Genomic DNA, 26736 nt, shown 5'->3' on the forward strand with positions numbered 1-26736 from the left:
GAACGCGAACGTATGCACGCAGGTATAGACGGCGAAGGACTACGCTTCGAGGCCGCGACTCGACAGGGGCGGGGGGCGGCGGAGAGTTGAGGCGTTGAAGGCCGCCCTGCGGGAGCCCGCGCCGGTCTCCTCCGTGCGCGGAGGCTGTTTGGCATTTCATCAATTCCTTTGTCGCTCCCTTTGCTCAATGCGTTGATTTGTTCAGCTCTATACCCCTGCGGCGGCGGCGCTTCTTCCGACGGTCCACCTCTCTCATCTGCTGCACCTGTTCACTGTCTGCGACGACAAGACGAATGCGGTCAAGGCGCTGCTGGCCAACGCACCGCGCGACGCGGTCGCCCTCGGGTTTCAGATGCTGCCACGCTCGCACAAGATCTCGGATCGGCTGCTTCTCTGCAGCGTGATGCTGTCCCCCCCGCTCGGCGCGGCCTTGACGGCGGCGGAGCGCGCTCGCGTCTCGACGCTCTCGGCCTCGCTCCAGCTGCTCGAAACCGTCTCAGCGTGCGTGGAGCCGCCTCACGAGGACCTGCTCCTTCATCCGCACCTGCTGGCTGAGTCGCTGCTCATGAACGCGCGCAGCGACGTCCTCGCCCCCTTCTTCCAGCGGTGGCCCGAGCTGCGCGACGACGACCTCATCCTGCAGTACGCGCGGAAGGCGCTCTGTCTTCCGCACGCGGCGCGTGTCTCCGCCTCGCCAGCCGCTGCGCTGCCGTCCGCCTCTCTGCCGTCCCGCACGGCGCGCGAGCTGCGCCTCCCGCACGGCATCGGGGGAAGGTGGAGCCTGACGGGCGACGCTTCGCAAGATGCTTGCATTCGGCGGATGCATGCGTTCGGCGTTTTCCCCTCGCTGGACATCGCGCTCCAGCTGCTACACTTGTGTCTGCCGTCCTCCGTGCGCAACGCAGAGGCCTGTCTCCGCATCTGCGACGACCTGTCTCTTCGCCTTTACGCGTCAGTTCCTGTGCACCCTGTCGCGGCGCACCAGTCTCCTGCGTGCTTCCTGTCGTCTTCTCCGCTGCTGGCTTCCCTGCCCGGAGCTCCACCGTCGGGTGTCTCGGCCTCGTCTCCCTCGCTGGACACGCCCCGCTCGGCGCTGCCTGCGCCAGCCGAGCTGCCGCACGCTTCGCCTCCCGCGGCTGCTCCATTGGCGACTCTGGCGGGGGGCTGCGCCGCAGACGCCAAGTCGTCATCAGCTCCACATCAGCTCGTCTTCGTCCCAGCGCCTCTCGAGCCGCCGGGCGGCCAAACCCTAAACCCCGCTGGGGCGCGGCGGGCGCCCTCCGCGCCGACGAAGCGCCTCCAAGGGACTAAGGGGGGGCAGGCCGCCGCCGCGAGCCTGGCGCTGGTCGCGCAGCCTCCGCGCGCGAACACCGCGGGCGTTTCGCCGCACGCGCTGTCGCCCTTCAACTGCTTCGGGGCTGTGCATCCCTCGCGCTCGACCTTCAAGGCCGTTCAGGCCATCACGAGCCGCGCGGGGTCGGTCCGGTATGTCTCCTGCTTGCCGCTGCGTCTTCTGCTGCCCTCACGAGCTGAGGCGCTCCACGCGACGCCGGCGCTCTCCGAGTCCGACGACGCATGCGACAGATGGGGCGTCGGGCGGCAGCCTCGCCTCCTCGCGACTGGATCTCGGTTTGCGCCTTCGGTTGCCAGCGGGGGGGACGGACGAGGCGAGGTCGCTGGGAGGGCTGCGTCGCCAGACACCGCGTTCCAGTCGTCGGCTTGGTGGCTCTCTCCCTCCTCTTCTTCCTCTGGCTCCAGCTGCTGGTCTACATCGCCGTCTGCGCTGAGTGCGCAGCCGCTGGTGTGTATGATTCTGCAGCTGCTGCATTTTTGCCGCGCCCACTTCGCGGCCTCGGTGCCTGGCGTGAGTGCGGCAGTGCTTCTCGGACAGGAGCTGCTGCCTTTCCTCGTGCACCTCCGCGAGCGCACCGGCCGTCGTTACTCGCTGCTGAGTCTGATGGCGCTGGACGAGGGAAAGCATTTGCGGGACTCGCTTATCCGCGCTGATCACCTCGCGCTCGCCGCAGACCTCTGCGGCTGCTACCAGCGCGCTGCGGAGAACCTCCGCGATACTGCCCTCGCTGAGGCGCTCGCGACGCTGCGAGTGCAGCACGACCGACTCGCGCCCGCCGGCAAAGACGGCCGCCGCGCTCGACGACAGGACCCGGTCCGCGAGCGAGGGGGGGGTGAAGCCACGCGGCGGGACGCCAGCCCCGCCGGTGAGCGAGGCGGAGAAGGCGCCGAGGCGCGCGGCAGTGCGACGCAGAGACAAGGCAGGCACCGCGAGGCTTCGGCTGACAGGCACTCGCGCGTCTCTTCGTACTACTATTCGCCCTCGCGCGTCCTGCGGCGCGACGAGGAGGCGCCGCGGCCCCCCGGCCTCGCTTCAGCCGGCTCGCGGGGGAACATCACCAGCTGCAGAGAGAAGGGTGAAGCAGACGCGGAGTCCTATGCTTCGCTTCAAATCGGCGCGCTGCGCTCCCTTGCGCCTCTTCCGCTTTCCGCCGCCTCATCGCCGCAGGACGTCTACGCCTCCGGCGCGCACGCCGTGGGATGCCGTGTGGGCGACGCCCCTTCCTCAATTCTGACGGCCCTCAGCGCAAATCCGAACGTTGTACTCAGGGCGTATCCTGTCGGAGAAGTGAAGACTGTCACCCTCCTTCGCATGGGCGACTATGAGAAAGCCGGGCGCGAGATGGAGGAGGCTCTCGCCGTCAACCAAGTTCAGCTGGACATACAGCGCGAGCTTCAGTGGCTTCTGCACTTTGCATCCTTCTTGAAGAAGCGAGAAACAATCTCTGGAAAAGCCGCCTCGCGAGATGACTCAAAGAGGGAGACACAGCTCTTCCAGCAGCTCTATCCTCGCCTCGTCGCCCTCCAAAACGCCGCCTCGCCCCGGGCTGCACTGCGCACTCGGCCTTCGTCGGTCTCGCTGCGGTCGGCGGGGTCTCCTGGCCCCGCTGGGCCTCCCGCGGCGCCCGCCGGCGGCGCCGCGAAGGGCGTCTCTTCGACCGCAGTTGGCGGCGAAGGCACTTCTGACAGCAGCAAGGGGGCAGAGGCGCAAGCCGTAAAGGAGGGCGGAGCGCCGACGAACGATCCTTCCGCGGCGCCGTCATCGCGAGCTGGGGCAGCCTGCCACCCGTCTGCGTCGACGTCACCGACCACCGCAAACCGCGACCCTGGAGACTCCAAGCTCGAGGCCGAGGAGACATTTTTAATGTACCAGACTGCTGCGCGCTCGTGGCGAGCCTCAGCTGTCATCCGCCGCACACGCGAGTCGAGACAGAAAGCGGGAAAGCCGCGCCGGGAAGACGCAGGTGCCTCCGCTTCTGCACCGAGAGCTTCGCAGACCAGCAAGGACGAGCAGGGCGTGGGTGCAGGAGATCTTGGCAGCGAGGAACTGACGCAGCAGGACAGAGAGGAGGCAAGCGAAGTAGGGGCGAGCAGACGGAAGCAGGCAGGCGACGTGGGAACGGCGGACGCCACAGGGCCTTCACACGTTCCCGCGAGGGCGCGCGCAGAAGGCCAGGTTCGACTAGCTGTCAAGACATCGAGCTGGATAGCGCGGCTAGCCGCAATCAAACGCCAAAGTCCCGACGGCGAAGGCCTCTCTCTGCGACGAGTCACGGAGATGCTCGACAGCGAACGGAGACGAGTGAGAGGTGAGTCGCAGGAGGCAGAGAGAAGCGAAGGAGGAGACCGCGCCGCCGGGAAAGCAGGTGGGAGCACGGCATTGGTTGGCGGCGCGGATGAAGGAAACCGGGGCGAGGCGAGAAGACTGACCTCGAAGAACGCAGACGAAGACCCTCGATCGACCGCATCTGGTCGTGCAACAAAGAACGATGTATTCACAGGGGCCGCTCATTTCTCCTCGGCGTTCTCAGCGGTACAGTCTGAGCAGACGGCAGGCGACGCGTCGGCCGCGTTGCCAATGAGGCAGAGGAATTATCCTGTGGAGTCGTCTCCATCCTCGTCTTCGTCCTGCCCCGTGGCTTCGGCGAGCGGGAATCCCCCGCGGGCATCGCCCTTTTTGCGTGGCGTCCCCGCGGGGTCCGCTACGGGGGCGGGGGCCCTGGGACGTGACGCCCGTCAGAACGTGCATCTTTCTGCGCGGACGCTCTCCGCCTTGGAGGCGGGCATCAAGCATGTGCCTCTCTTTTCGCTCCCGACGCTTCAGGCGTTCAGCAAGCGCGTCTCCGCTGATGTTCTCCATCGGCGTCTGTACGGGCTTCCGCCACGCGTCCCGAATCTCAGCACGTTGCTCTACTCGCCGCTCGTGGAGAGGGTGGACGCATCTCCGGCTCCGCGCGCCGACCGTCTCTCGTCGAGCCCGGTCGAGTCGGCCGCGTCGTGGCTGTGCGCCTCCAGTCCCATATGCGCCGATTCGCTTCGCCGTCTCCTGCCGCCGGTGTCCGGGCCCTTCCTGCAGGCCTTCCCGCCTCTGCCCCGTCTGCCTCACGAGGCCGCCGCCCGCGCCCACCTCGCAGACGTGCGACAGGCCCGTCTGGAGTATCTCGCACAGCTGCCCTGCGTCGCCCAGGCGGTCGCTGGAGACCCCACACGCGCCCCTGCTGCCGGTCTGGCTGCGGTGGTCGGGCCCTCAGCCACGGCGACAGTTTCGGGCTCGCCTAGCCACGCCTCCAGCGGGGCGCTGTGGTCTGTGACCCCCGCAGACGCCTCTTTCACAAACTCGACCTTGGCGCCGCTCGGTCGGGCCGGCTCGAATAGGCAGATGTCGCCCGCGGGTCTGCTCGCGCAGTCGGCTCTGAGGGGCTCCGCCGTGTTTTGTGCCGGGGCGCCGGCGGTGTCTCCGCCGGTGGCAACCGGCGCCCACGCCACCAAAGCCGCGGGGGCGAAGCGTTACGCATCCCTCTCGTCCCCTGCAGGAGCGGCGAGGCCGGCGGGCCTGCACCCGGGCGATGGCCAGGAGGCGCACGAGAGAGCGGCCGCGCTGAAGCCGCGCGTAGCAGGCGCGAGCGACAGCACACCCTCGGCCCCGGAGGAGGGCGCGAACGTGCCTGCGGGGGATGCGTCGGCGGGGCCCGTGGGTGTCTCCTCGGCGCCCGTCGAGGCCTCATCTGTGGAGACATGGCCCGATATCGAGACGCTGCCAGAGGTCGCTGCGCAGATTCTGTCGACGTATGTGTTCAAATGGAACGTGCAAGCCCTCGAGCGCCGGGTGTTCCCTGGGGCGGTCGCGCCCTTCAGTCGAGGAGTCCCTTGTGGGAGCCTGCCCGCCCGCTGGGGCGAGGGCGACCGTTGCAGTCCGCGAGGAGGGGACGGCTGGGCGTTTGATGCTCCTGGCGGCTCGCTGCAGCGCCGAGACAGTGTAGGGGGGCTGCCAGTGGGCACTGACGAGCAGAGGAGCTTCGCTGCGGGGAACTCGACCCTCGCGGCGTCGTGGGCCTCGCGTCAGTCGGACCGCGCGTCCGCCGGCGGCACCTCTGTCGCGCTTCCGCCCTCTCCAGCTTTCTTCGCCTTCCCCCCGAAGGCGACGCAGAAGGCCCGCCCGCGGCCGCGAGCCACCAGCAGGTCAGGTGGCAAGAGGACATGGGCGCGCGCACGTGGCTGCCGCGCCCCTTCTCCGCGGGACACATGATTCGCGCCGTCTGCTCGTTCTGCCTCGCCGAAGCGCTGCCCTCGTGCGCCGACGTCCTCCTCGCGCAGGGCGCCGTTACCGCAGGCGTGCAGAACCCCTTGCCAGGTAGGAATCGCCCCGCGGCCTCTGTTCAGGTCTTACGCACAACGCAGCTGCAGAGGTCGCGGAGTCCAAGTTGCCTTTCGAGGCCCTTGCTTCAAGGTGTGTGTTTAGGTAATCGTAGTAGGCAGTAGAGGCAAGCGGCGGGGAAGGGAGGGATGAACGGCCGCTGCAATCACCCCGCAGGGCTCCCCGCGCAGGTGAGACAGTGAGCGAGGAAATGAGGCAGCCAAGCCTCACAAGAAGACGGTCAGCTAGCAAAGGCAGCGACGCATACAAAACTGGTGTAACCGTCATACGCATACATAGATGCCTTTGTCTCGTCACCGTGTGCTTTCGCGGTACGTAGACGCAATGCTCGCCCCGTGTGCGAGTGTGCGCAGAGGTCGAAGGCATCCTTCTGTACTATCACGAGCGCTACGGGGCGCTCCGTTCTGTGCTGAAGCTTCTTCTCGACTTCGGAGACTACGCGCGGGCGTTTCAGCTGCTGCTCGACGCGCCGTCGTCGGGCGGCGTGTCGTCTGTGCGGCTCTCGCGCCGCGTGTCGCCCTCGGGCGTGGTCCCCGTCCCCGCCCCCTTGCCTCCACAGAAGGCCTCCGCCTCGGGGCCAGCCGCAGCGGGCGCGCGCGCGCTGCCGGTCGCTGCGCAGTCCGCACGCAAGGCGCCTGCGAAGAGAGGCGCCACGGTGCTCGCGCGGGCGTTGCCTGCAGCAGCGGCGGCCTCGGCCTCCGCGGCCGCCGAGGGGGCCGGGGGTCTCTCCCGCGTCGCCATTCTCAAGAGTTTCTGCGACAGAGTCTTCGGGGCGCTCGCGACGCCGAGCTTGGCGCCGGCGGGGCTCGGAAGGAGCGCCTCGCCGACGGGCCCCTTCGGCGCGGTCGCGGCCGCCAGCATGCTGATTGAGAGCTTCGTCGCTCACTCCGTCGCCCTTCAGCGTCTGCCCGACGTGCTCAGGAGCCTCGCGCGCGCCGGGAAGGGCAGCCGTGGCGAGGCCTTCATCGAGGTACGACCCCCCCCTCCCAGGCAGCTCGCCGACGACCACACGAAACGCCCGAGGACTGTGCGCGGAAACCCTAGACCCTAAACAGAGCCGCAGGTTCTGCACGCGTGTGTGGAGGAGCGTAGAGCCTCCTAGGCTTGCGCGGCTGCCGCCTGCTGTTGCCGCAGGCGCAGCTGTCGCCTTTTCCAGGGAATGCGAATGCGCATGCATATCACAATGCCTTTCCCCCTCAGAGCATCGTCTGAAAGAGGTTCACAAATGTGTCGATTCGCTGCGGTTGGTCCTCCAGGCCGTCAAGCTTTGCCTGCGAAAACGCCGCGCACTCCAGACTCTCTACGCTATGCACGTGAGCTTCTGATCTGTGGGGGGCCTCCGCAGTCACGCGGACAGGAAAAACCGGGCTCAAATGTGACTAACAGGGGCCGCGCCAGGCAGCTCTGCGAGCTTAGATATTAAGCGTAGCAGCCTCAAGAATGGGCAGCTTTTTGCTTTCAGTGGTTGCTATCGTGGCTTGGCCTCCGATCTACGAGGTGTCTGCAAAGCATCCGTTGTAAGGTTTAAACACTAACTGCTCGGCTAGATTTGAATCATCAAACTCGTGCCTCAGATGCATTTTGAGTTTCACGAAGAAGACGCACCAGCACGCACATGCGCACACATGGACTGAGAGATCGATAATTTCAAATGTGATGAATATCCACTATAACCATGCGTGCACGCCCATCTGTCTACGTCGTTTCTCTGTGAGCTTCTGTGGGAGGTGCTTCGGCCTGGTGTGGCTACTTTCTTTGATTGACGTGGAAGCCTTGCTCTTGCTGCCTCGTGTCGCATGCCTGTAGACGATGACGCACGACTTCCTGAACGCGGGCATTCTCGCAGTTATTCTCTCTCTCGCTGCGAGCGCACGCGTCTCGCCGTCTCCTGTCTCTGCTCCCGGCGAGCGGCCGCGCGACTTCCGTGCTGTCTCCACGCCCGCCGTGCCGCGGCTCGCAAGCAGGACCGCGTCGGGCTCGTCGGCCGAACGCAGTCGGAGTCGGACGGCAGAGGGGACAGGGCCCGCGCCGCAAGGTTTCGCCGACAAGAGCCTCGCCGTTTTCGACGCCGCCTCCGCGGCAGGTCCGCCGCGGTGCTGGGATCAGCAGATGGGCTACCTGCAGGAGGGCGTACGGCTTCTCGGAGGCGTCTTGGCGGAGGTCAAGAAACGCGACAGGTACGCGCGAATCCATCCCAAAAATGGGCTTCAACTGTTTTACAAATATCAACATTTGATTTAGGAAATAATTGGATTTGTTTTAAAAATTTACTGAGAACGCATCAATGCCGACGACTGCATCACCTGCGAGGCTTGCATTCGCTGCGTGTCGCTCGTGCTCGTTTCTGCACTCTTCGGACCGCCTTTCGCATGCGCTTCGCTGAGTGTCTCTCTGCATCTCCTCAGGAGCCACGGGCCCTCGTCGCTAAGCAAAGAGGCCGGCTCGCTTCCCGCCACCCAGCGGCACAGCGCGAACCCTTTCGGGGGGCGGCCGAGCGCTTCTGCGTCTTCTGTTGCGTCCCACCGCTCGTTGCAGAGCCCCTCGCCAAGCGGCTCAAGTCGTTCTTCTCGCTCGTCTTCGCCATTCGCGCCGTCTGTCGCCTCCGCCGCGAGCTCCTCCGCGCTCGCCGAGGGGGCCGCCCCGCTTCTGGCGGTCGAGGCGCGAGTGGAGGGCGCTGACGCTGTCGCCGGCAGCGTTCCGTCCGCCGACCCCGCGGGGCGGAAGGCGCTCGTCTCGGCTTCGGAAGAGCGTGATCTCTCGCCATCTCTTTCTTCGGAAGAGAAGAAAGAGATGGCGAGAGATAACGCGCTCGACGGAGGAAAACATCCTGGAGGGGAGCGGGACTTTCAATGGGGGAGGCCTGACGCCCGCGACAGCGAGTGCAGAAAGACGATCTGCGGCGACGAAGTCGGCGACGGACGCGACGGCAGCGCCGCGGCGCCCCTCCACGGGGTATGCGAGGGCTCTGGAGACCAGGATAAAAGCCGATCCTCTCAGGGGAAAGAGGGGGCCGCGGGCGGGGATGTCCAGGGGAGACTGTCTGCAGGGCTGAAGGAGGCGAGCGACGTTTCGACGAGCGAGGACGCTTCGCTCTCTCGGTCTCCAGGAGACAGGGAGGGTGTGGCGACCAGTGCGGCGGAGAAGGACAGCGAGACTGATGGAAGGAAGAAGGAAGGAGAGGATTCCTCCAAAGAGGCAAAAAAGGCGGCAGAAGCCGCTCCATCGGGTGCCCCGGCCTCTCAGTGCGAGCTCCTCGATTTAGGCGATCAGCGAGATATCTCGATGGATGAGGTGAGCGAGGCTTTTCCTGTGTTCTTGTGTGTTTAGCGTCAGGTCTGCGCTTGGTTCCCCTCTCTCTTCCCTCATCCGTCTTTCTTTCCTGTGGTTTCTTGTGGATTGTCGTTCCTTTCTCTCTGTTTGCTCTTCCCACTTACCTTTCAGCCTCCCTCGCTTGCATGTGGTCGATTCAGTCGCGTACATTTTCTTCACGTTGGGGGTTTGCGATTTCCACCTTTGCCGCACCTTTTCGCTTTCGTGGGTCCTCTCTCTCTGCCCCTGCTCTCCGCAACTGCGGCTTCTGGGGATCCGTCGTTTCGGGTGTGCGCGTGCCGATGCCTTCGCTTCTTGCATAGTCCGCCGTGTCCGCTTTTCGGTCCCGGTTCCTTTCTCGGTCTTTCAGGTAGACGCGGAGTCGCTGGCGACGCTGCTTGAGCTGCTGACGCTGCAGCTGGAGTGCCTCGAAGCCTTCCCCTCGCTGCCACCGTCACTGTCGCTCTTGACGCCCCAGCAGGAGCACCGCGTGCGACTCTGCGCCTGCTTGCTCTTTTACGGAAAGTTCAACTGGGCTCTCAAGGCTCTTCGGCTCTGCAAACTGAACCGCGTCGAGGTCTTCCTCCAGGCCGCCACGCTGATCGCAAGCAAAACAAACAAAATCCAACGGGTGAGAGACACGTCCGCACCTGCGTCCGCATCCGCCAGTGCGACGTCTGTCGCTCTCTAGCCCTCCTAACGCAGCAACGTCATCTCCGGCAGACTCCGTGCTTTCAAGTTGAGACCAACACATGCATATATATTCGCGGTACAAGTATTCGGCTGAGTTCTACCTATAAAGGATGAACGAGACAGCGACTACGAGGCAGGGGCATTCGTGTGCCTGAGATAGCCCGATGAGAATTGCCCCTCTGCTCCAGTCCTCATATGCACACACGTATGGATACATCTATGCATTCATCCATGTGTATGTGTATTTAAGAGTGCATGCATATACGCATATATAATTGGCGCATTCGTACGGGCGCGTGCTTCCGCACACATACGTGGATGTGGCGGGGGTCGCTGGCAGCTGTGTGGTCGTTGGGAGCTTTTTTATGAGTTTGGAGTCCTGGCACGCGTTCGCTCGGCGTCTCTGCGGAGGCAAGCGCGTCTGCGGCGTCTGCGGCTGCATGTACGTATCTCGGGTGGCAGCGTTTCTGTTTCCGCTGCAGACGCACGAGTTTCTCACCAAGGTGACGGCGTACCTGAGTGCGGAGGATATGGACATGCTGGCGTCGAGCGCAGTGAACGTCTGGGCAGTAGAGCATAGCGCAGACCCCAGCCAGTGCCAACAGGCGATGTACCTGATTCCCTTCCTCTCCTCGCCCTACCGGCGCTTCGAGGCACACCTGCTGCTCTCGTCGCTCGCCTCGTACGCGCCGAACCTCGCGGGCGCCGACGGCTCCACGCTCGCCTCCGCCTCCAGCGTCTTCTGCTCGGGCGAGCACCCCGACGGGTCCGACGCCCTGTCCCCCCCGCCGCCAGTCGGAGGCGGCGGAGACAGGGCCCACGCCGGCGCGGCGGGGCTTCTCCACGGCGAAGGCGCGGCCGCGGGCGTGCCCTCGTCCTTCTCGTCGACTGCTTCGGCCTCTGCCTTCGCCTGCCAGCAGCTGCAGCAGTGCATGCAACTCGCCGCGCGCCTCGCGTCCCCCCAGCTGCTGCAGGCCTCGCTCGAGGCCGCGCAGGGCCAGGGGCACTCACAGCTTGTGCAGCAAATCCAAACGCTGATGCGCCAGCAGGAAAAACGAGCCAAGCGGCGCGCCGAGTAGCCGCAAGAACGCAGCGCATGCACCGCGCAAAGTGCATGATTATATATATACATATTTATACATATATAGTACAGATGTGAGTTGGCTGATAGATATGCCTGCTGCTATGTTTGCTTAAAAGCTAGCGCAAACGTCAATATAGTATCTGTCTTGCCTGGCCGCCGTAGGAAGTGGGCTGAGGCCACTCCACCGGCGCAGGGAGTTCCGAGCACATGTATGTGTGTGTTTGTGCTGCACGGGGATAAAAGAATTTGTATTTAGGCACCGGGTGGCTGTCTGCAGCCTTGTGTATCGAGCCACTCCGCGGTGGTGAACGTCTCGTCCTTCAGGGACGCTGGAAGTTTCAACGAGATCCAGTTTTCGCGAAATTCAGATGCGCGTGTGGGGCCCTCAGGTCCAGAATGTAAAGCTGGTGTATCTGTATGTGTGTCCCGTAAACCCGTTTCTGTTCTTGGTTCTCCACGAGAGCGCTTCACGAGGTGCTGTGGGCGTCTCATCCCATACCGTAGGGATAAACGATGCCTAGAGGGCTGCAACTAAAGGCTCACGCGACTCTCAGGTTTCGATGTGCGCGGCAGTGGCGCAGTCTGTTCCATGTGCGTGGCTCGGATGAGATACGAAAGCGTCGGGCAGGCCTTCCGCCATTCCACAGCAGACAGAAGGTGTTTGGAGCAGCGCGAGCGGAAGGGCTCAAGCGCGGAAAAAAACAACATTCCCGGCTGAAAATGGAGCCGCGTCCGCTCTCTTCGCGTCCCACAGCGTCGTATACGCTGAGGAGCCGAATCGAAAATTAAACCTGACCATGTGTTTCTGCGCACTTACATATATATATATATATATGCAACTACCCCAACGCATGCAACCACAAGCTGGCAAGCCGGGTCTACGCAGAACAGCGGTCAGGAGTGCTCCCAGGACATGTGCCGCACATACACGTGTACTTCTATGCTCGAACACATATCCATGCGCACAGATATATGTGTAGGAGACCTGGAAACAGTCCGAGCCCGGTTGCGAAGTTGAGGGCACTCCGTAGCTGCGCGGCAGCGCGTCATGCTGTCTTTGCCTCTTACTGGTATCAGGAAATCGCCCGTTTTTGCGGTCGCTAAGGCGGCGAAAACTGCAGCCTCTCATCGGCGTCCGCCGGAACTGCGTCTCCAGGAGAGACGGCGGCTGGCGAGTAGCTGTTCTGAGTCCGCAATAACAGAAACGCAGCAACAAAAAAGAGACAAGGCTCTTGCAGACTGCGCCTCCTCCGGTGCCCCCATGACGCGCTGCATGTCTCCAGTCGATCCGGCGGCGCTATTGCACGCGCCGGTAGAAGTATACAGAAACCGGTAGATACCATGCATGCCGCAAAGAAGCCAGAACGAACGCAGGTATGCAACCACAAACGAGAGAGAAACGACGGGCAGGCGGACCCAGACGGCACGTGAAAGGTGAAAGCGAGGCAGACAGAAAGGAGCGTGCATGCTGCGGATAGTCCGACGCTTCCAGAGGGGCGGCGTATGCGTCTCTCAGCGCGCCTGCATACTCACATGGGTACATGCCCATATACTATAGACTATGCTAGATAGGCAAATGGAGAGGGTTCAAGGAGCAAAGCGCCTTAGCACGCGTTGCTTTTTTTCGTGGAGCGTACGCGGATCTGTTTGACGAGGGTGTGCTTGCCCTCCACGTCGAGCGCGTCCCATTCACTCTGGCAGACTACCTCTACCCTCCAGCCGAGTCTGCGCAGGAGCCGATTCTGCATCATGTGGCCGCCGAGGAGACCGGGCTGAATCGCGGGCGTCAGGTCTCGCGGCTGCCGTGCCAAGTCAATCAAAACGACGCAGACGCGCGAGGCGCTCGAGGCTGTCGCGGACGTTTTGGGGGCCGCTGACGAGGGAGGGGGAGGACTCGGCGCGGCGCCGTCGCCCTTCAGGTCGACTAGGTGCAGGCAAGAGACGCCGCGCCGGTTGAGGAAGGAAAAGCGGATCTCATTCCTGAATAGAAAGCACGATCCACCGGGGCAGTACGACGATTTAACTTCGTGGGGTTTCAGAGAGGGTCGCCGCTCTGCACCTCCAGCTGCGCTGCTTAGCACTGAAGAATAAACGCTTCTGAAACGACAGCCGTAGGTTGGTAGCCGAGTCTGACGGCCCCCTCTCACCCGTCCCTGCGCCGGCTCTCATGAGTATCTGGCATACGCGTAGCCACGGCGAAGCACATACACACACGCATGTGTATGCAAACGTGTATGTACCTATACAGAGGTTGTAAATGTGTATATGTGTTGCAGCGCACGCGCCCGCTGGATGGAGATGGAGCAGTGCGCGGATAGCTCTGGCCGATACCGAGCCAAAAGGAAGGAGCCGTCAGGAGTGTGAGCCGCGGCTTACAGGCTGAGGAAGCGCTCGAACTCGCCGCGGAAGTGGGGGTGAGGCGACAAGAAATTCGAAGCCCAGGCGGGGCAGGACGGCCTCACGCAAGTCAAAATATCCTCCAGAATCTCTGTGCTGGTCGCAGAGAGACAGCTCCGCACCAGCGCGCCGTTCTCGCGCTGTCCAAACATGATCGCCTCCGCAACCTGCGCGGCAGGAAGGGAACCGAAAAACAGCGAGAAAAATGGGTGCACCGCGACCGCCGGCAAATCGACGCGAGGCCATCGGGCGCGACAATCATACGCGCCATACTGTCTCTACGCATGCGTACATGTATATATTATATATATGGAACAGCCTCGAGTGCTCCAGCAGGTGATAACGCAACTCGCACAAAACGCGGCAGCTACGCAGTGATACATAAAATAAAAATGTATATGCATTGAGGCTTATGTCGACACACCGCTACATCCCTACTACAGCTTGGTAGGTCGTCGCAGCATCCCAAGGCCAAACCCTCGCGGCTATTTTGTATCCGGACAGCTAGATCGCCAGCCGAGCAGAGAATGAGACAGATAAAGGGGGCGCCGCGACGGACGGGCAGGCACAGATGGACGGATCGAGAAAGAAAGGGGACATGCACACAGACAGATACACGTGTTGGCAGACAACCAAAGCGATGCATGAGTGGGCCGGCAGCGATTTACCTGGAAAGGTACGAAGGCAGGCGAGGAGAAGTTGAGAAGGTACTGTGCAGCGTAGTCAAGTCTTCCGTGCCTGCATGCGGCGTGGAGGACCTGCGGGAAGTCTTCGTGCAGATGAAGGTTGTAGAAGCACAGCGACCAAATGTACTGAAGCAGCCGGCAGCTGTGGCGCTCAGCCTGGCAGACAAAGAGCGTGCGGAAGGCTGCGTCGCTCGCGACCTTCTTCGCCGCCTCCACCACGCGATCAAAAATCTGAAAAATAAAAGAAGAAGGAAGCGCAGTCCGCATGGCAAATGGAACCTCCGTCGGCAACGCAGAGCGCAACGCCGAGATCTCGCAGGCGCGCGCCTCGCAGTTGCCGCGAAAAGGGCACACTTTGTGCGGAAAAAACCCAGTTCAAATGCCGATGATGGCGCGGCCTCTCCCGCAAATGGTAGTATCTTCTCGCCGCCCTCGAGGGCCGGCTTCCCCAGCCACCGTCTCGTCACGGGCCGCTGGGCCCCCACATGCAGGGACACATATACATCGACACACATGCATGAAAAAATATATATCTATTCATTTATTACACATTTAGGTTGATCACTGTCCACGTAAGCCTGTGCATGAGCGCATGGGGTTGTGTTTTCAGGCTTCCGATCTGTCTCTGCGGAGCACCGAGCAGTGTCTCACAATTTGGAGCGCGGGGTGAAAGCGAATCCCCATGGAGGCAGCGCCCGCCGCGGTGCGCGTCGCGTTGGCCAGCCACTGCGCTTCGTCTCCTGGGCAGTAGCGAGACAGGCGGTCGTCCGCCTCGCCGTCCGCGGGCGCCGCATCGCCTTCAGCTCCCTCCGCTTCCAGGACCCACGCGCTGCTGCCCGCAGGCTGTCGCGCGGGCTTCAGCTCAACCGAGGCGGACGCAGCGAAAAAAAACGGCGACGTGCGCGGATCAATCGAGAGAGTGAGGTCTAGAACCGCATGCCAAACTCCTGAAGCGCGAACGCACAGGCCGCCAGCGCCGAAAACATCAAACGGCAGGGCTCTTCGCTTCTCTGGGATCAAAACAGATCCCCTGCATGCAGATCCAGGCGTGTTTACACATATATATCTATATCTAAAATTTATATGAATATCCATAAATATATATATATGAACATGTTTCGCTCATCCATACACCGAGACATCGAGGGGAGGAGATCGGTAGATCTCGCGTGCTGAATGGCGCATCGCCCGCAGTGGTGGATTGATGCCCTGTATGTGCTATTTCGTACGCAGCCGCATCTATATGTGCGCAGTCATGCACATTCATGCGTAGTAGACCGCGGCGACTGTATGTGCTCCAGCTGTGCATGCACTTCTTTATCGTGTACTTCCACCCGTTTTCGCTTTAGCGTGGCTGCCGACCTACCGACGACTCCACACCGCTCTGCGATGAGGACTCTGGAAATGAACACGACAAGCGGGGGCGAGATTTTGACAGGCTCGCGGGCTTCGCCGGGCTTCCCGGACATCGGCTGCAGCGTCCTCTGCGCCCACTCCGAATATAAGCCGCCCGTGGGCAGCCGCAGCAGGCAGCAGTTATAGAGGAAGAGCAGCAGCGCGTTTCCCAGGTCGTGGCTCTCGAGGAATTCTCTCTTGCGGTCCTGTAGACGCAGGCAGCAGGGGCAAGCAAACGACGCATACGTCCAGGGCATAATAATCTTATTTTCGCGCAGAGCCGCAGCCGCGTGCGGCGCTGCCGGGATGTCAGTCCTCCGCACGGTTTTCTTCCAGTGAACGTCGGCGGCCACGGCGAACGCGCCTCTGCACATGCTGAAAATCGCCTTTCTTCTTTGCGAATCCAGTTCCAGCGAGTCAAGCCTCCTCCCTACGCCTCACCATTATCGACGCGTGAACGCGTTTGATCAGCACGTCGGGAACTGCGCCCTCGCCGTGACCTGTGTCGCAGAGGTCTCGAAAGTACCGCACCAGCGTACTCGTGCGAACGCCTCCAACCATGTCCTGAGCAGCAGAGCAAAAGGCTTTCTTTCAACGAGTTCGCACCCTAGCGTGGACGCACAAGCAGCTGCGTGCATCGAGAGATACCAGGGGTGAAAAGTAAACTGCAAAGAAGCGAATACGCAGATCCACACAATCACAAAAGTCGAAGAGATAGAGGCTAGGCAGGGAGACAGAAGCCCATACACAGACGTGGACGCGGCGCGCGCTGTCCGGTGCCGGGCGGCGCTTGCACGTCGATGAGGAGGCCTCGCGCGGGAGTGGGAGCCAGCCCGCAGACTCCGAGGGGGCATCTCTCTCCAGATTCGCTGTGTGGATGCACCAGTCCATCATCAGACGCCGGTACAGACTGGAGGCGAACTGCTGCTTTCGCGAGTCTTCGGAGCCTTAGCTGGGCTGAAGCACGGTGTGTCAGCTCGCTGTCTCCGACGCGGCTTGGCGAGCGGGAAAAATGCCTTACCCGTCTGTACAGCTCCTCCAGGAGCGGCAGAAGCAGATGGCGGTGAACCACCAGTTTCTGCCTCATCAGCAGTGCCTCCACGTGGCCGCGGAGCTCCAGCAGCTGCACCGACAAGCTCATAAAACACGCCACCCAACAGCAGTGAACTCCAGAGGGCGACGCCTACGCATGCGCGGCGACGCTGTAGGAAGTCGGTAGATGCGTGAGCACCAAGACATGTAGGATGGCAGCCAGTGAGATATATTCCAGACACATGCGCAAACACGCCCGCAACTATGCGTGTTCACCGACGAGCTCTGGGGCTTCACATTTCGCAGGCCTCACCTCCTCCTCTGTCGCCGCGTGAACGTGAGCAGCGATTTTCTTGTGGATGTCGAAGATGTCTGATTGACACTTCTCCATTTTCCGCATCCTCTCTGACAAGTCTCCCGACTCGCCCTCCTTGCACACCTCGAAAGCCTCTACAAGCTCGACGGCCTCCTCCAGCAGTCTCCCCACAACGGTTTTTACTTTTTCCCGCCGTTCTTTCACGTCCCGTAGCCTTGGCCGCGCTGCCTCGAGGCCCTCCTGCTGCCAGTGTCTCTCTTGTCTCCGTTCAGCGTCTCGTCGCCGCCTCTCGAGCCGCGGCCGTCTGTCGTGAGCACGCGGATCCCTCTCTGGAGCGCGTGGCACTTCTGTCGCCAACCGGTCGCTGTTGGGCTGCCTCAAGCCACTCGGGGGAGCGAAGGCGGCGAGAGTGTGGTTGGTTTCGCCGCGAGAATCTTCCGCCTCCGGCTCGCCCCACGGGCTTGTAGACAGCGCCGGCGCGCCGGCCGTTCGCCTGTTTCCTGTCCCCGCAGAGACACCTCGAGACTCCACATCCCTTGATCCCGCCGCGCTGTAGGCTCCACCACCCGCCCACGGAGATGCCGGAGGCTCCGAAGGCGCGGCAGCCAGAGACGACAGAGGAAAACTTGCGTGAAACTCGGGACGCGCCGAGCGCACAGCTGACGATACATAGGAGCCAGGAGAAGAGGACGGCGAAGTGGGAGAGACGTCAGGCAAGCGCAACCCGTATCGACAGAGCGACGCGACTGGAAGAGACGCAGGAGAGGCCCGAACGCCTTCTTGCGGCCGGGAGGGACAGTTTCGATTCACCTCCTGTTGGCGAGGCATCCGCCGGTCCGCGCCAGCGCCAAAATTGGGAGGAACGGGCTCTCGTTCGGCCTCTCTGCCCCCGCTAGATTGACGAGAAGTTGCTGTTTTTTCTCCTAGGCTAGATGGCGTCGGCGGAGTCCAGGAGAAGGGGAGATGCGGTGCGGAACGTCGGAGGTGTTGAGGCGGGTAGGAGGATGACAATCTTGTTTCCTCCCCTGGTCTGTCAGCCTGTGCACAATTGGCGGGTCTATCTGCCTCAACAGCGCTGCAGGACGAAGAGGTCGGAGACAGCGAGGACGGAAAAGAGGGAGTCGAAAATCGCCTTGACTCCCTTTCAGGTGGATTCGGCGGCTGTCGGTGCCCATGTTGCTGGGATGCGCAGCCGGGGTCGCCTTCCTTCCCGCCCCCGCCCGCCGAAGTGTACACACACCGGAATGCCCTCTGTCCGGACTGCAGGGGAGTGGTGCTCGTACAGATGCTTAGTGCGGACAGCTTGCGGATGCCTGGTGCGGCGGATCTGTCTTCTGAAGAGTGATGAAAAAAACGGACAGAGCGCTGAGGCGAATACGAAGGAAAGCAGTAATACGCAGCGACAACCGAAGAGAATGGAGAAATGGAAGGAGGAACGACGAATGAGCTAGAGGAAAAAGGGTAGTCGATGGGAAATACATAGGACACGGATTGTGGCGAGGCCCGTGACCGGAAGCGACGAGAAACGAGCGGCAGTCGTCGCCGTGCAACGGAAGAGTGTGTCGATGTCTTCGTGCAAAGGCGAACCGGCGCCGCCGGTTCAGAGGAAGGAGGGGGAGACGAAGAAGCGGACAACAAATCAGAGGCAGCCAGAGAAAGACTTCGCGCTCGAGGCGGCCGCAGCGGAGAGCAAGATGACATAGCAGAGGAGCTGGCAGAAGGAGAAGACGACCAACGAGGAGGCGCCGCATAGGGGGAAAGTTGACAAACCGGAGTACGAAGAGCAGGTGCCAACAGAGGAGGCGCGAGCGGCGGGGAAGACAGAGAAACGGGAGTAGGCCGCGACAGGGAAAAGAGAAGACGAGACCGAGACGGGACGCGAGGGCGACGCGTCACCTCGACGGCCTTACGGCCCTCCTCGAAAGCAAGTCCCCCACGTAGCCCCCTAAAGGCTCCCATGGTTATTCCTGGAAAGGCGAATCATCGAACTCGGACGGGAGCAACGTGGAAACGCCTGAACTTGCGTGCAAATCAGGCGCACTCGTCCATCGATGCGCGCATGCATGCAAGAGACGGTGTCTCGACGGACGATTAAGGAGAAACGGGAACAGGTCTCCCTGATCTTCGTGCCCAGATAACGTCCATCCTGCAACTTCCTTCGAAGCTAATGAGCTTCTTATGCCGATGGCGTGGAGTTTAGAACACGTCGGTTCTGGATGGCACGGACCAGCGTGTGACATTACACAGGTAGCGCGGCTGGACACCCGCGCAGAATCTAATCGTCGAAAAGGCTTCGACAAAATTGCACGGTCAACTGGGTTGAGGCCCATCCAGAGTCCGACGGGAGAAAGAAAGTGTTTTCTGCGTGGCCTTCCGCGAGAGCGAGTTCTGATATGCTCGGTGTACATAAACTTGCCTCATGAATAACGGAGACAGGACATCGATCAGCAGCATGCGCAAATGACCTAGCGAATCTGGTATGTTGACTAAAAGCGGCGCCATGCGATACACAGAGGATTTTTTCTCGATATTTGACCTCGCCGAAAGCGGAACGAGATGCCTCAATATGACTCGGATGCAATTATCATTTTTCCAGGTCTCGAGCAGCTTGCATGTGAATGACACAGGGGCAAAGCTCAGCTGCGAAAAGGAGCTGATGCCCGGACACGCTCGCCAGACATGTGTGACTCGTCCTGATATTCTCAGAATTGATGTATGCGGTAGAAGTGGAGACCCGCAGCATTTTTGGTGGCTAGTAATTCCGATGGATCGCGAAACAATCTTCTGCATGTTTGCATGTGCTTGCGTGACGATCAGGATTGCCACAGTCACCTTTGGGGTTGTACGCGTCGAGCACGGTTGCGCGACTCTCTTCTTGACTCGATACCCATGAACTAATGAGCATTTCTTCGAAATAAATTATGTATGATGACTCTCTAGGATCTGCTTAGAACAGTGTGGCTGTATCAGAAGTCCTGTGGGCAGCAGCGTTGTTGCCGGAAACGCCGGCGTGGTGGGGCCTCTACTCTTTCGCTGCTGAACCTGGAAACTCTGTCTCCACATCTGACACACCTGCGCAAATCTCCAATACCACACAACTGCCATGCTCCCCACTAGACTCAAACACTGAAGACATGAGTTTAAGGAGCAACGATGGAACCGCAGCAAGGCAACTGTTAACACGGCAAAACCCAGACTTAGCAAGTCTATGATTTTCTCTGTCCGTTCCGCGTGTGGCTGGCAGAACAGTTCTGCGCAGCTGTGGACAATTTTTGAACGCGTGTTTCTTCAACGATCAGATGTGTTGCGGGCGGGGTGTGTGGTGGTTTTTTTCTCACATTCGTCTCGCAGTGCTCCCTTTCAGCACACCGTAGATACACAAAACGCAGTGTTAAGGCAGTCATCCATGAGGCAAAGCAGCACCTGAGCTTTCGAGCATCCTAAAGGGCCTCTCCGCTTTAGTGTGGAATCTCAACCAAAAGCTATCTCTCCGCAACGCACTGCAACCGAGCCCTTTCAGGGCTCTCGATGAGTTAGCGGGACGCAGGACTGTCTTCCCTGGCGATTCCTGCGGATTCAGGCTGCTGTTCAGAGTATCGTCTCCCCTTCTAACATTGATGTGAAAATGTCTGCACAAAACAGATGACTTGCACACAGGTAAGTCTTTTCCACCAATTGTATGAGTCGGTTATATCTGCGCGAATAGGGGCCATGCTAGTACAAGCCATTGGTTCGTTACGCTAGCGCTGATGTAGGGGGTGTAAAATATCCCGTGGCGAAGTGTGAGGACAGCACTGACGCCAGTGCATCTCAATTATGCACATGTCCCGGACGTTCGCTCAGGGTCAAGTGACGATGCACTCAAGTCGTGCGCGAAACCTTAGGCGTGACGGAAAGAAGCAGCTTCACATCACGATGGCGTTTTTTGACTGCGCGGTAAAACCCGTGTCAGTATTCCGCGTGTTTTCCCGCTGGGTGTCCCAAACGCCTTCATGCCGAAAGTCCGTATCGAGGTGCCCCGGCGCCGAAGTGCGCCTGCCACTTTTTTCTGGAGGAACACTGTATCGTGGTTCGCTGCGCGTCGAGTCACTTCTTAGGTTTTGTCAATAAGTCCCAGCGTCTTTGTCTTTGGCCGTCCGTAACGAATTGACATTTGGCCACAGTCCCACACACCCTCGTGCAATAGTGCCAATGGGCCTGCCGTGTTCATTTCTGCAATCTAAAAACCAGCCGCAGGCTGCCACGTGAGCAACACGTTCCGTTCCCCACGTGCTAGGACTTATCTCCCCTTCACGGAGTCCTTGTTTCTCAGTTCTACATCATGGTGCCGAAGGCTTTCTCTCTTCTTGTCTTTACGGTCATCATGTCGCTGGTGGCGATGGCGACTGTCGCCGATCCACTTGCCCGGCCAGAGGGAGATGACGCCTCGTCAGATAAGGAGGTGCCTCAGAACGAAGCGATCTCCGAACGAACAGAAAGCGCCGAGGAAGCCGCAACGCAAGCGGAGTTACCCCCTCGCAGAGATCACGCGCAGGGTCACTCGCCAGCATTCCACGAGTCTGAAGGCGAGATGCCGATTGATACCGGGAGAATGGAGGCGACGGAAGGGGCTACGCAGCAAGGCGATGTTTCGGATGGAAGCAAAATCGTGGAGCCCGAGATCGAAGGCGCATCAGCAAGTACTTTTGTTAGTGCAATCTTGAACAGGGTGCGCGACGACACGGCAGCCATGCAGAACATTATGTTGAGGGAAATGGAGGACATTCGGCGGATGATGAATTACGACAGTGCTCTGGCGTCACGCATAATGCAACTGTTACCTGCTCTCGATTTACAAGGCACTCTTGACGCCATGCGAGCTGCTGTAACCAGACAAATTGCTCTACTCCAGGCTGTTGTGGGGAGCGGAGAAAATCTACCGAACAGTATCATATAGAGGACTGTGACGCGCTTTTCGGGTGCGCCTTGTTTTGTCTGGTCCCTTCATTTCGTACACGTCCCCACAGGAAAACGCAAGACGTTCCTGTCTATAATGTGTCGATGTCACCCCAGTTTGGGACCAAATCGGACTCATATATCAAACTCTGTCGGTACCGGTGTGTCTTTTCTTTCTGTTGCATTGGGCTGCATAGTACAGAAAGCATCCAGTTGTCTCAGCTTCCCCAGAGGCATTGTGAAAGGGCATACCAACGTATGCAAGAGTGAAACTCAAAGGAATTGACGGGGGCTCGTACAAGCGGTGGAGCATGTGATTTAATTCGATGTAACGCGATAAACCTTACCAGAACCGTGTAGTTTGTGTAGGCGCCTAGAGACACTGCGTCAGAAACAGCATCGTGCTTTCGACGCAGGCACACGTTGTTATCAGTTTAGGAGGCGGGACGTGCATGCCGTTGAAGTGGCAGTTCCTATTCTTCCAGTGGAATTAGTGTCAGCCACCCCAGCAAAAGATACCACCATTCGGTGAACTTCGTGGGCGGTGGATGGGCGATAGTATGTTATGAAGTAATAGCGACTGGATCGCTCTAATACACACCAGAGCGTTCCAGTCACTTTGCCCGACGCTATAGGAAAAAAGCAGGCAAGCTGACTGAGCAGGGCAGACACAGATTCCACAATCTTTTGCATCAGATAACAAACTGATAGCCCGAGAGTGATTATTGTTTCGGGCCGCCGAGCAGGAAGATGACTGTCGCGGCACGAATGCATAAGTTGAAAACCAAGACAAAGCGAATTAATGGGATTTGGTTGGTTGAGCGCCTACGCTGTACCTGTCAATCGTATCGAGTCGTGCTTCAGCCCTCTGTCACTACAGAGGTTCCGGCTTTAGTACCTACCTAAAGTGCAGCAGAGTTAAATGTGCCCTCGCTGAGTCACACAGTAGCCTCCACACAACACTGTGGACCCTGGACTGTTCCAAATGCATATATGTATATAGGAGCTCGGTGTATCAACTGGTGGTGGTGTACGTAGTGGTTACTTAGCCTCACAGCATATTCGCCCATTACTGCCCGCGGTCGGTATTCTTGCAGGTAATACATCAGCGTGGAGAGTTTGCTGCTGTCGCCTGAGATCTACGCAAGGGCTCCTCCGTCAGACGTTCCAGTCACTACCGACTTCCTTTCGGATTTCTCCGAGGGCGTGACTCCCTCGTCGAGGATTAAATAAGCTCGACGACTGTTAGGATAAAGTATTCACGCCCTTGAGTTACATCAGTCTTCGTAGCTCAGTTTGTCCCTGGGTTAGACACCATGAACGTGATTGCTAAGCGAGTTTTCCGTATTTTCTGACGTTTGCTATTCCCCGCACAAGTCTGTTATGTTGCGGAGGTGACTGATCGGTGTATGTCATTGCGATAACCGGAACAAAACGTTGCCGTCGTCGTAGCAGATCTCGTCAAATATGTTTGTCAGCTACACACCGCGGGTTTTCACTGACATGATGTGGTGGTATCACTGTCTGTCTACCTCTGCGACTCGCGTCCGAGAGTAACTCACCGCTCCTCAGGGTGCGGCCTGCTTGTGGCGAGACGACACAACCAAAGACAACTGTATAGTTCTGCTACAGTTCTTTTATTTTGGCGCTATCTTTTTTCCGGCGAAAGTGCCGCAGCAGGTTGTTGAACGGGCCCTCACCCTCCGACCAATTCCTCCTACAGCAATCTTCACGTAGAAACAATGACATCCTCCCGGCAATTCCTCTTCTGTTGTCTCGCGCTTTCAACATTGACCGGTGGAGCCTTTGGCGCCTTCCCTGAAAAGCTTCTGGGACGCGAAGCCAGGCCGGGAATCAAGGTGGAGGAACCCATGGAAGCAATGAGTGAAATGATGAAGGGTATGATGGAGTTTCAGCGAATGATCGAGAAAGATTCCATGGTCAACGCGAAAGCGCTTGAGGCCCTTCCCTCCGTTGACATGTCAAGCTTCCTCGACACTCTGCGCTCTCTAATTACGGCGAAGTTCGAGTTGCTCTCTGGACTCATTGGGGGTATCGGAAGCGGTTCCGATCTGGGAAGCATACTGCCTGGTCTTTTAGGTGGTTCTTTGCTTCCTAGCCTGCCCGAGCTCAGCTTTCCAGGTCTGCCTTCTTTGACACCGGGGGCTCAGACAGCTTGATTGAACATCAATGTTGTCTCCTCGGTGTGTGCTTGCCTCCATGCGGTTGAGGGTTCGTCCGTGCCTTTGTTCCAGTGATCTTGCCGTTCTGTCCTTGGCAATTGTTTGACTACCACAGACACTGTCAAAGCGTTACCATTTGGCGGACAATTCGCACTTCTGTGCGATTGAGCGGCATTGTCGCTGTACAACACAACGCGTTAGATTGCGTTTCAGCTTCCGGCCTACTGTATGCCTGTGCAGCCGTTTCTGGCTGGTCGTCTTTTGCTGACGACGGAAACATACGTCCCTCCTTGAGGCATCTTAGTTCGGTACATCCTGCTCCAGAAGAGGGGTCCCTTTACAGTAGTGTAAGCGGGGGAAACGCTTCAGGCCTATTCGGGCTATGACTCATTCATGGAACTGCAAGAAGCATTAGCTACCACGATAGGCAGAGTTGCGCAGTCGCTTTGTTGTGCGCCTGTCTGCCGTAGAAACAATACGTCCTCATGGCACTGAACTAATGATGGCCACGGACACATGGTGACAAATGCACGCAATCCAGTTTCGTTCTGTAATGGAGGCGACGAAATTATCGTGGCCGTAAGGCGCGGTGTTGCCTTCCCTCCGGTGACGGGGGGCTCCAGGCCGACTCATGTTTCTTTTTGCCTCTCAGAAGGCACCGTAATCTGCCGCCTCTTTCTCATGCTCCGTTGCTGGAATGGCTCGCTTGATGAAGATGCTGTGCGCACTCTTTATCCGCGTCTAACACAGGCATGGTGCTTCGAGCACCGAGGTGTGGCGGCACAAAGACGCACCAGGAATAGGGGAAATTCAAGCGTTGTACCTGCCACGGGTTCTGCAGAATCATGGCTATGCTAGTGGCGCCCACCACTCTTGGACACACTTTCAAAATCTACTATTGATTTCCAGAGTGGCCGTGCCCAGGACATCTGTCTGCGCTAGCAATTTTCCATTGAAACAGCTTTGACAGGTTAAACCGGAGAGAAGGCATGGCTGAAGACTGGATGTTTTGCATCCTGTATTTGGAGCCGTCCCACAAGTGCGGACGATGAAGTGTTTCTTTTGCGAGAAGAGGCCTCTGAAGCCATTCTGGGACGCCCCCAAGCGGCGGAAGCCGTTGGTACGTGTGCTTGATGAGTTGTCTGGTTCCGGCGGTTCTTCTCGCCAGCACGACCAGGACGAGCATTCCAGTTCTTGGAGAACCGTTAGCTGCAACAGAGACTCTTCCGTGTCACAGAGCAACTGTTTACAAACGCAGCACGGAAGATAACGGTGTGCGTCTGCGCACGGGCGTCGTGCGGTTTCGTGTGCTTTCTTGGGTTCACTGCCGCTGGGCCCCAAGTGTGAAACAACTCAAAGTGGCAATTAACGCATGTACATCCACACTGATGGGATGGATTACGCTTTCAAGTGACAGACGGGATGGGAGCACACGGGGAGTACCCCGTCACTGACAGCGGGAGCGGTTGTGAGATGTTGAGTAAAAGCCGTGTTTAGCTCTCAGCGCCGCTCGTTCTCCGTGGTCTTCGGGTTCCGAGGACGAACCGGGTTGCCCAGCGATGATGCAGGATTCAAGTCATCAGAACATCTTTTTTGATCTTTTTCCTCCGCCGTTGAGAACCTCCCGCGGATCATCTTGTCCTACGCTCATGTGAACGGTGAAGTTTGCTGACATCTGCGTCGCACGTACCACGACAAAGGCGAAAACCGCCAAGGGAGCTAGATTGACGCAGAGCATTTTGCCGTCTGACAACATGACGGGAAAGAACGCAGTTTTGCTGGCCGTGCTGTTGTCACTGGTGGTGGTTTCCGCCTCCGCGCAGGCAGAGGACAAACAAGGTCCGAAAGTTCAGGCCACCCGCCAACACATCGACGAAACTATGGACGCCCAGACCGACGCGGTGACGCCCCCATACGACGCGTTGGAAGAGTTCATTCAGGCCTTCCGGGAGGTGAAGAAAGCGGTTGAACAAGATGTGGCTGTGAACAAGGAGGCGATGCAGCGCGTAGCGGATTTCGACTTGGTGTCCCTCTTGGATGTGATACGAGAGGCCGCACAAGCGAAATTTACACTTCTCGGGCGCCTAATTGGAGATATTGCCAGCGGGATCGGCAACGGAGCCCTGGCTCTGATGGGCGACGAAGCCGCCTTTATCCAGCCGAAGAAACAGGGTCTTAAAAGAACAACTACGACGACCAGCACGACCCCCACGACTACCACCTCTACAACGTCCACTACAACTACCTCTACTTCCACGACGAGTACAACAAGTACAACAACCTCAACGACTACAACGACGACCACTTCTAGCTCGACTACTACGACTACCGCGGGATAGGCCAATGCACCTTGTCTGAAGTTGTGATGGTGGATGAGAGTGTGTAGGGCGCTGGTTCCCTCCTGCGTACACGGTTGGTGGTTTTCGCACGGTGTGCGATGCCTGTCTGCTGAAGTCAAAGTTGTCCGCGCAATAGGTCCCCGGAGAAAAAGACTTGTCTTCCCCAACATTGGCAAACATTGTTTGGCACCGTGAATTCAAGTGAATGGCGCTCCCTTGACCGGAGGTGACTCACCACGCACACGTGGCATTCGGTCAGTATTCCTGCCCGGATGTTTGCACGGGAAAGGCAACGATATCTCACCATCTCGGATCTGAAGGTCCACCGGAAGCAAATCGCTTTTCTTCAGAACTCAGCAGACTGCCTCGAATAGCGTGCGGATCCAAGCTCACTTAGCACTACCCTTCAACAGCGAATCCTCTCCTTTGTTAGTCGAGGAGTAGTAACGGGGAAGCTCCTCAGATATCTAAGTGTGAGTCGTAGGGTTGATACTGAAGCCCTTGTCTGACTGCTGCAGTCATACGCGTGACACACTTTATCCCGAGCACGGACCCTTCACGTATTGCGGATCTGGGCTGCCTGAACGGTAGAGATTGCAGCCAGTATCTCCTGATTTCCTATAAGCGCTAGCGTCTTCC

The 26736-nt window shown here is 59.3% G+C and overlaps 5 protein-coding genes across 5 annotated transcripts in view; 4 read left to right on the plus strand and 1 right to left on the minus strand.

Moving 5' to 3' along the window:
* The window catches only part of BESB_013990 (uncharacterized protein), a gene marked incomplete at both ends in the record, with an annotated part of 29375 nt that extends 18566 nt beyond the window's left edge, over positions 1 to 10809 (plus strand). The window contains 8 exons of the mRNA XM_029360129.1: positions 206 to 5411; positions 5492 to 5704; positions 6082 to 6698; positions 6985 to 7041; positions 7535 to 7905; positions 8134 to 9019; positions 9408 to 9668; positions 10213 to 10809. Coding sequence (XP_029216796.1) covers positions 206 to 5411; positions 5492 to 5704; positions 6082 to 6698; positions 6985 to 7041; positions 7535 to 7905; positions 8134 to 9019; positions 9408 to 9668; positions 10213 to 10809 — 8208 coding nt within the window. The remainder of the gene's footprint in view (positions 1 to 205; positions 5412 to 5491; positions 5705 to 6081; positions 6699 to 6984; positions 7042 to 7534; positions 7906 to 8133; positions 9020 to 9407; positions 9669 to 10212) is intronic.
* A 1609-nt stretch (positions 10810 to 12418) lies between these two features.
* BESB_014000 (uncharacterized protein) lies at positions 12419 to 18599 on the minus strand (the record flags this gene model as incomplete). Its single annotated transcript, XM_029360130.1, has 8 exons — positions 12419 to 12794; positions 13191 to 13378; positions 13880 to 14128; positions 14549 to 14844; positions 15264 to 15498; positions 15734 to 15856; positions 16314 to 16415; positions 16638 to 18599. 8 exons carry the CDS (start codon positions 18597 to 18599, stop codon positions 12419 to 12421), a joined length of 3531 nt encoding a protein of 1176 aa, XP_029216797.1.
* Positions 18600 to 21003: 2404 nt separating this feature from the next.
* On the plus strand, positions 21004 to 21576 carry BESB_014010 (uncharacterized protein; the record flags this gene model as incomplete). The annotated part of the gene is made up of 1 exon (XM_029360131.1): positions 21004 to 21576. One exon carries the CDS (start codon positions 21004 to 21006, stop codon positions 21574 to 21576), a length of 573 nt encoding a protein of 190 aa, XP_029216798.1.
* A 1741-nt stretch (positions 21577 to 23317) lies between these two features.
* Positions 23318 to 23755, plus strand: BESB_014020 (uncharacterized protein; the record flags this gene model as incomplete). The annotated part of the gene is made up of 1 exon (XM_029360132.1): positions 23318 to 23755. The coding sequence occupies one exon, from the start codon at positions 23318 to 23320 to the stop codon at positions 23753 to 23755; it is 438 nt and encodes a 145-aa protein (XP_029216799.1).
* A 1757-nt stretch (positions 23756 to 25512) lies between these two features.
* On the plus strand, positions 25513 to 26097 carry BESB_014030 (uncharacterized protein; the record flags this gene model as incomplete). The annotated part of the gene is made up of 1 exon (XM_029360133.1): positions 25513 to 26097. The coding sequence occupies one exon, from the start codon at positions 25513 to 25515 to the stop codon at positions 26095 to 26097; it is 585 nt and encodes a 194-aa protein (XP_029216800.1).
* Between the last annotated feature and the right edge of the window lie 639 nt (positions 26098 to 26736).

Source organism: Besnoitia besnoiti, chromosome IX (genome assembly GCF_002563875.1).
Source record: "Besnoitia besnoiti strain Bb-Ger1 chromosome IX, whole genome shotgun sequence".
Taxonomy (NCBI): Eukaryota; Apicomplexa; class Conoidasida; order Eucoccidiorida; family Sarcocystidae; genus Besnoitia; species Besnoitia besnoiti.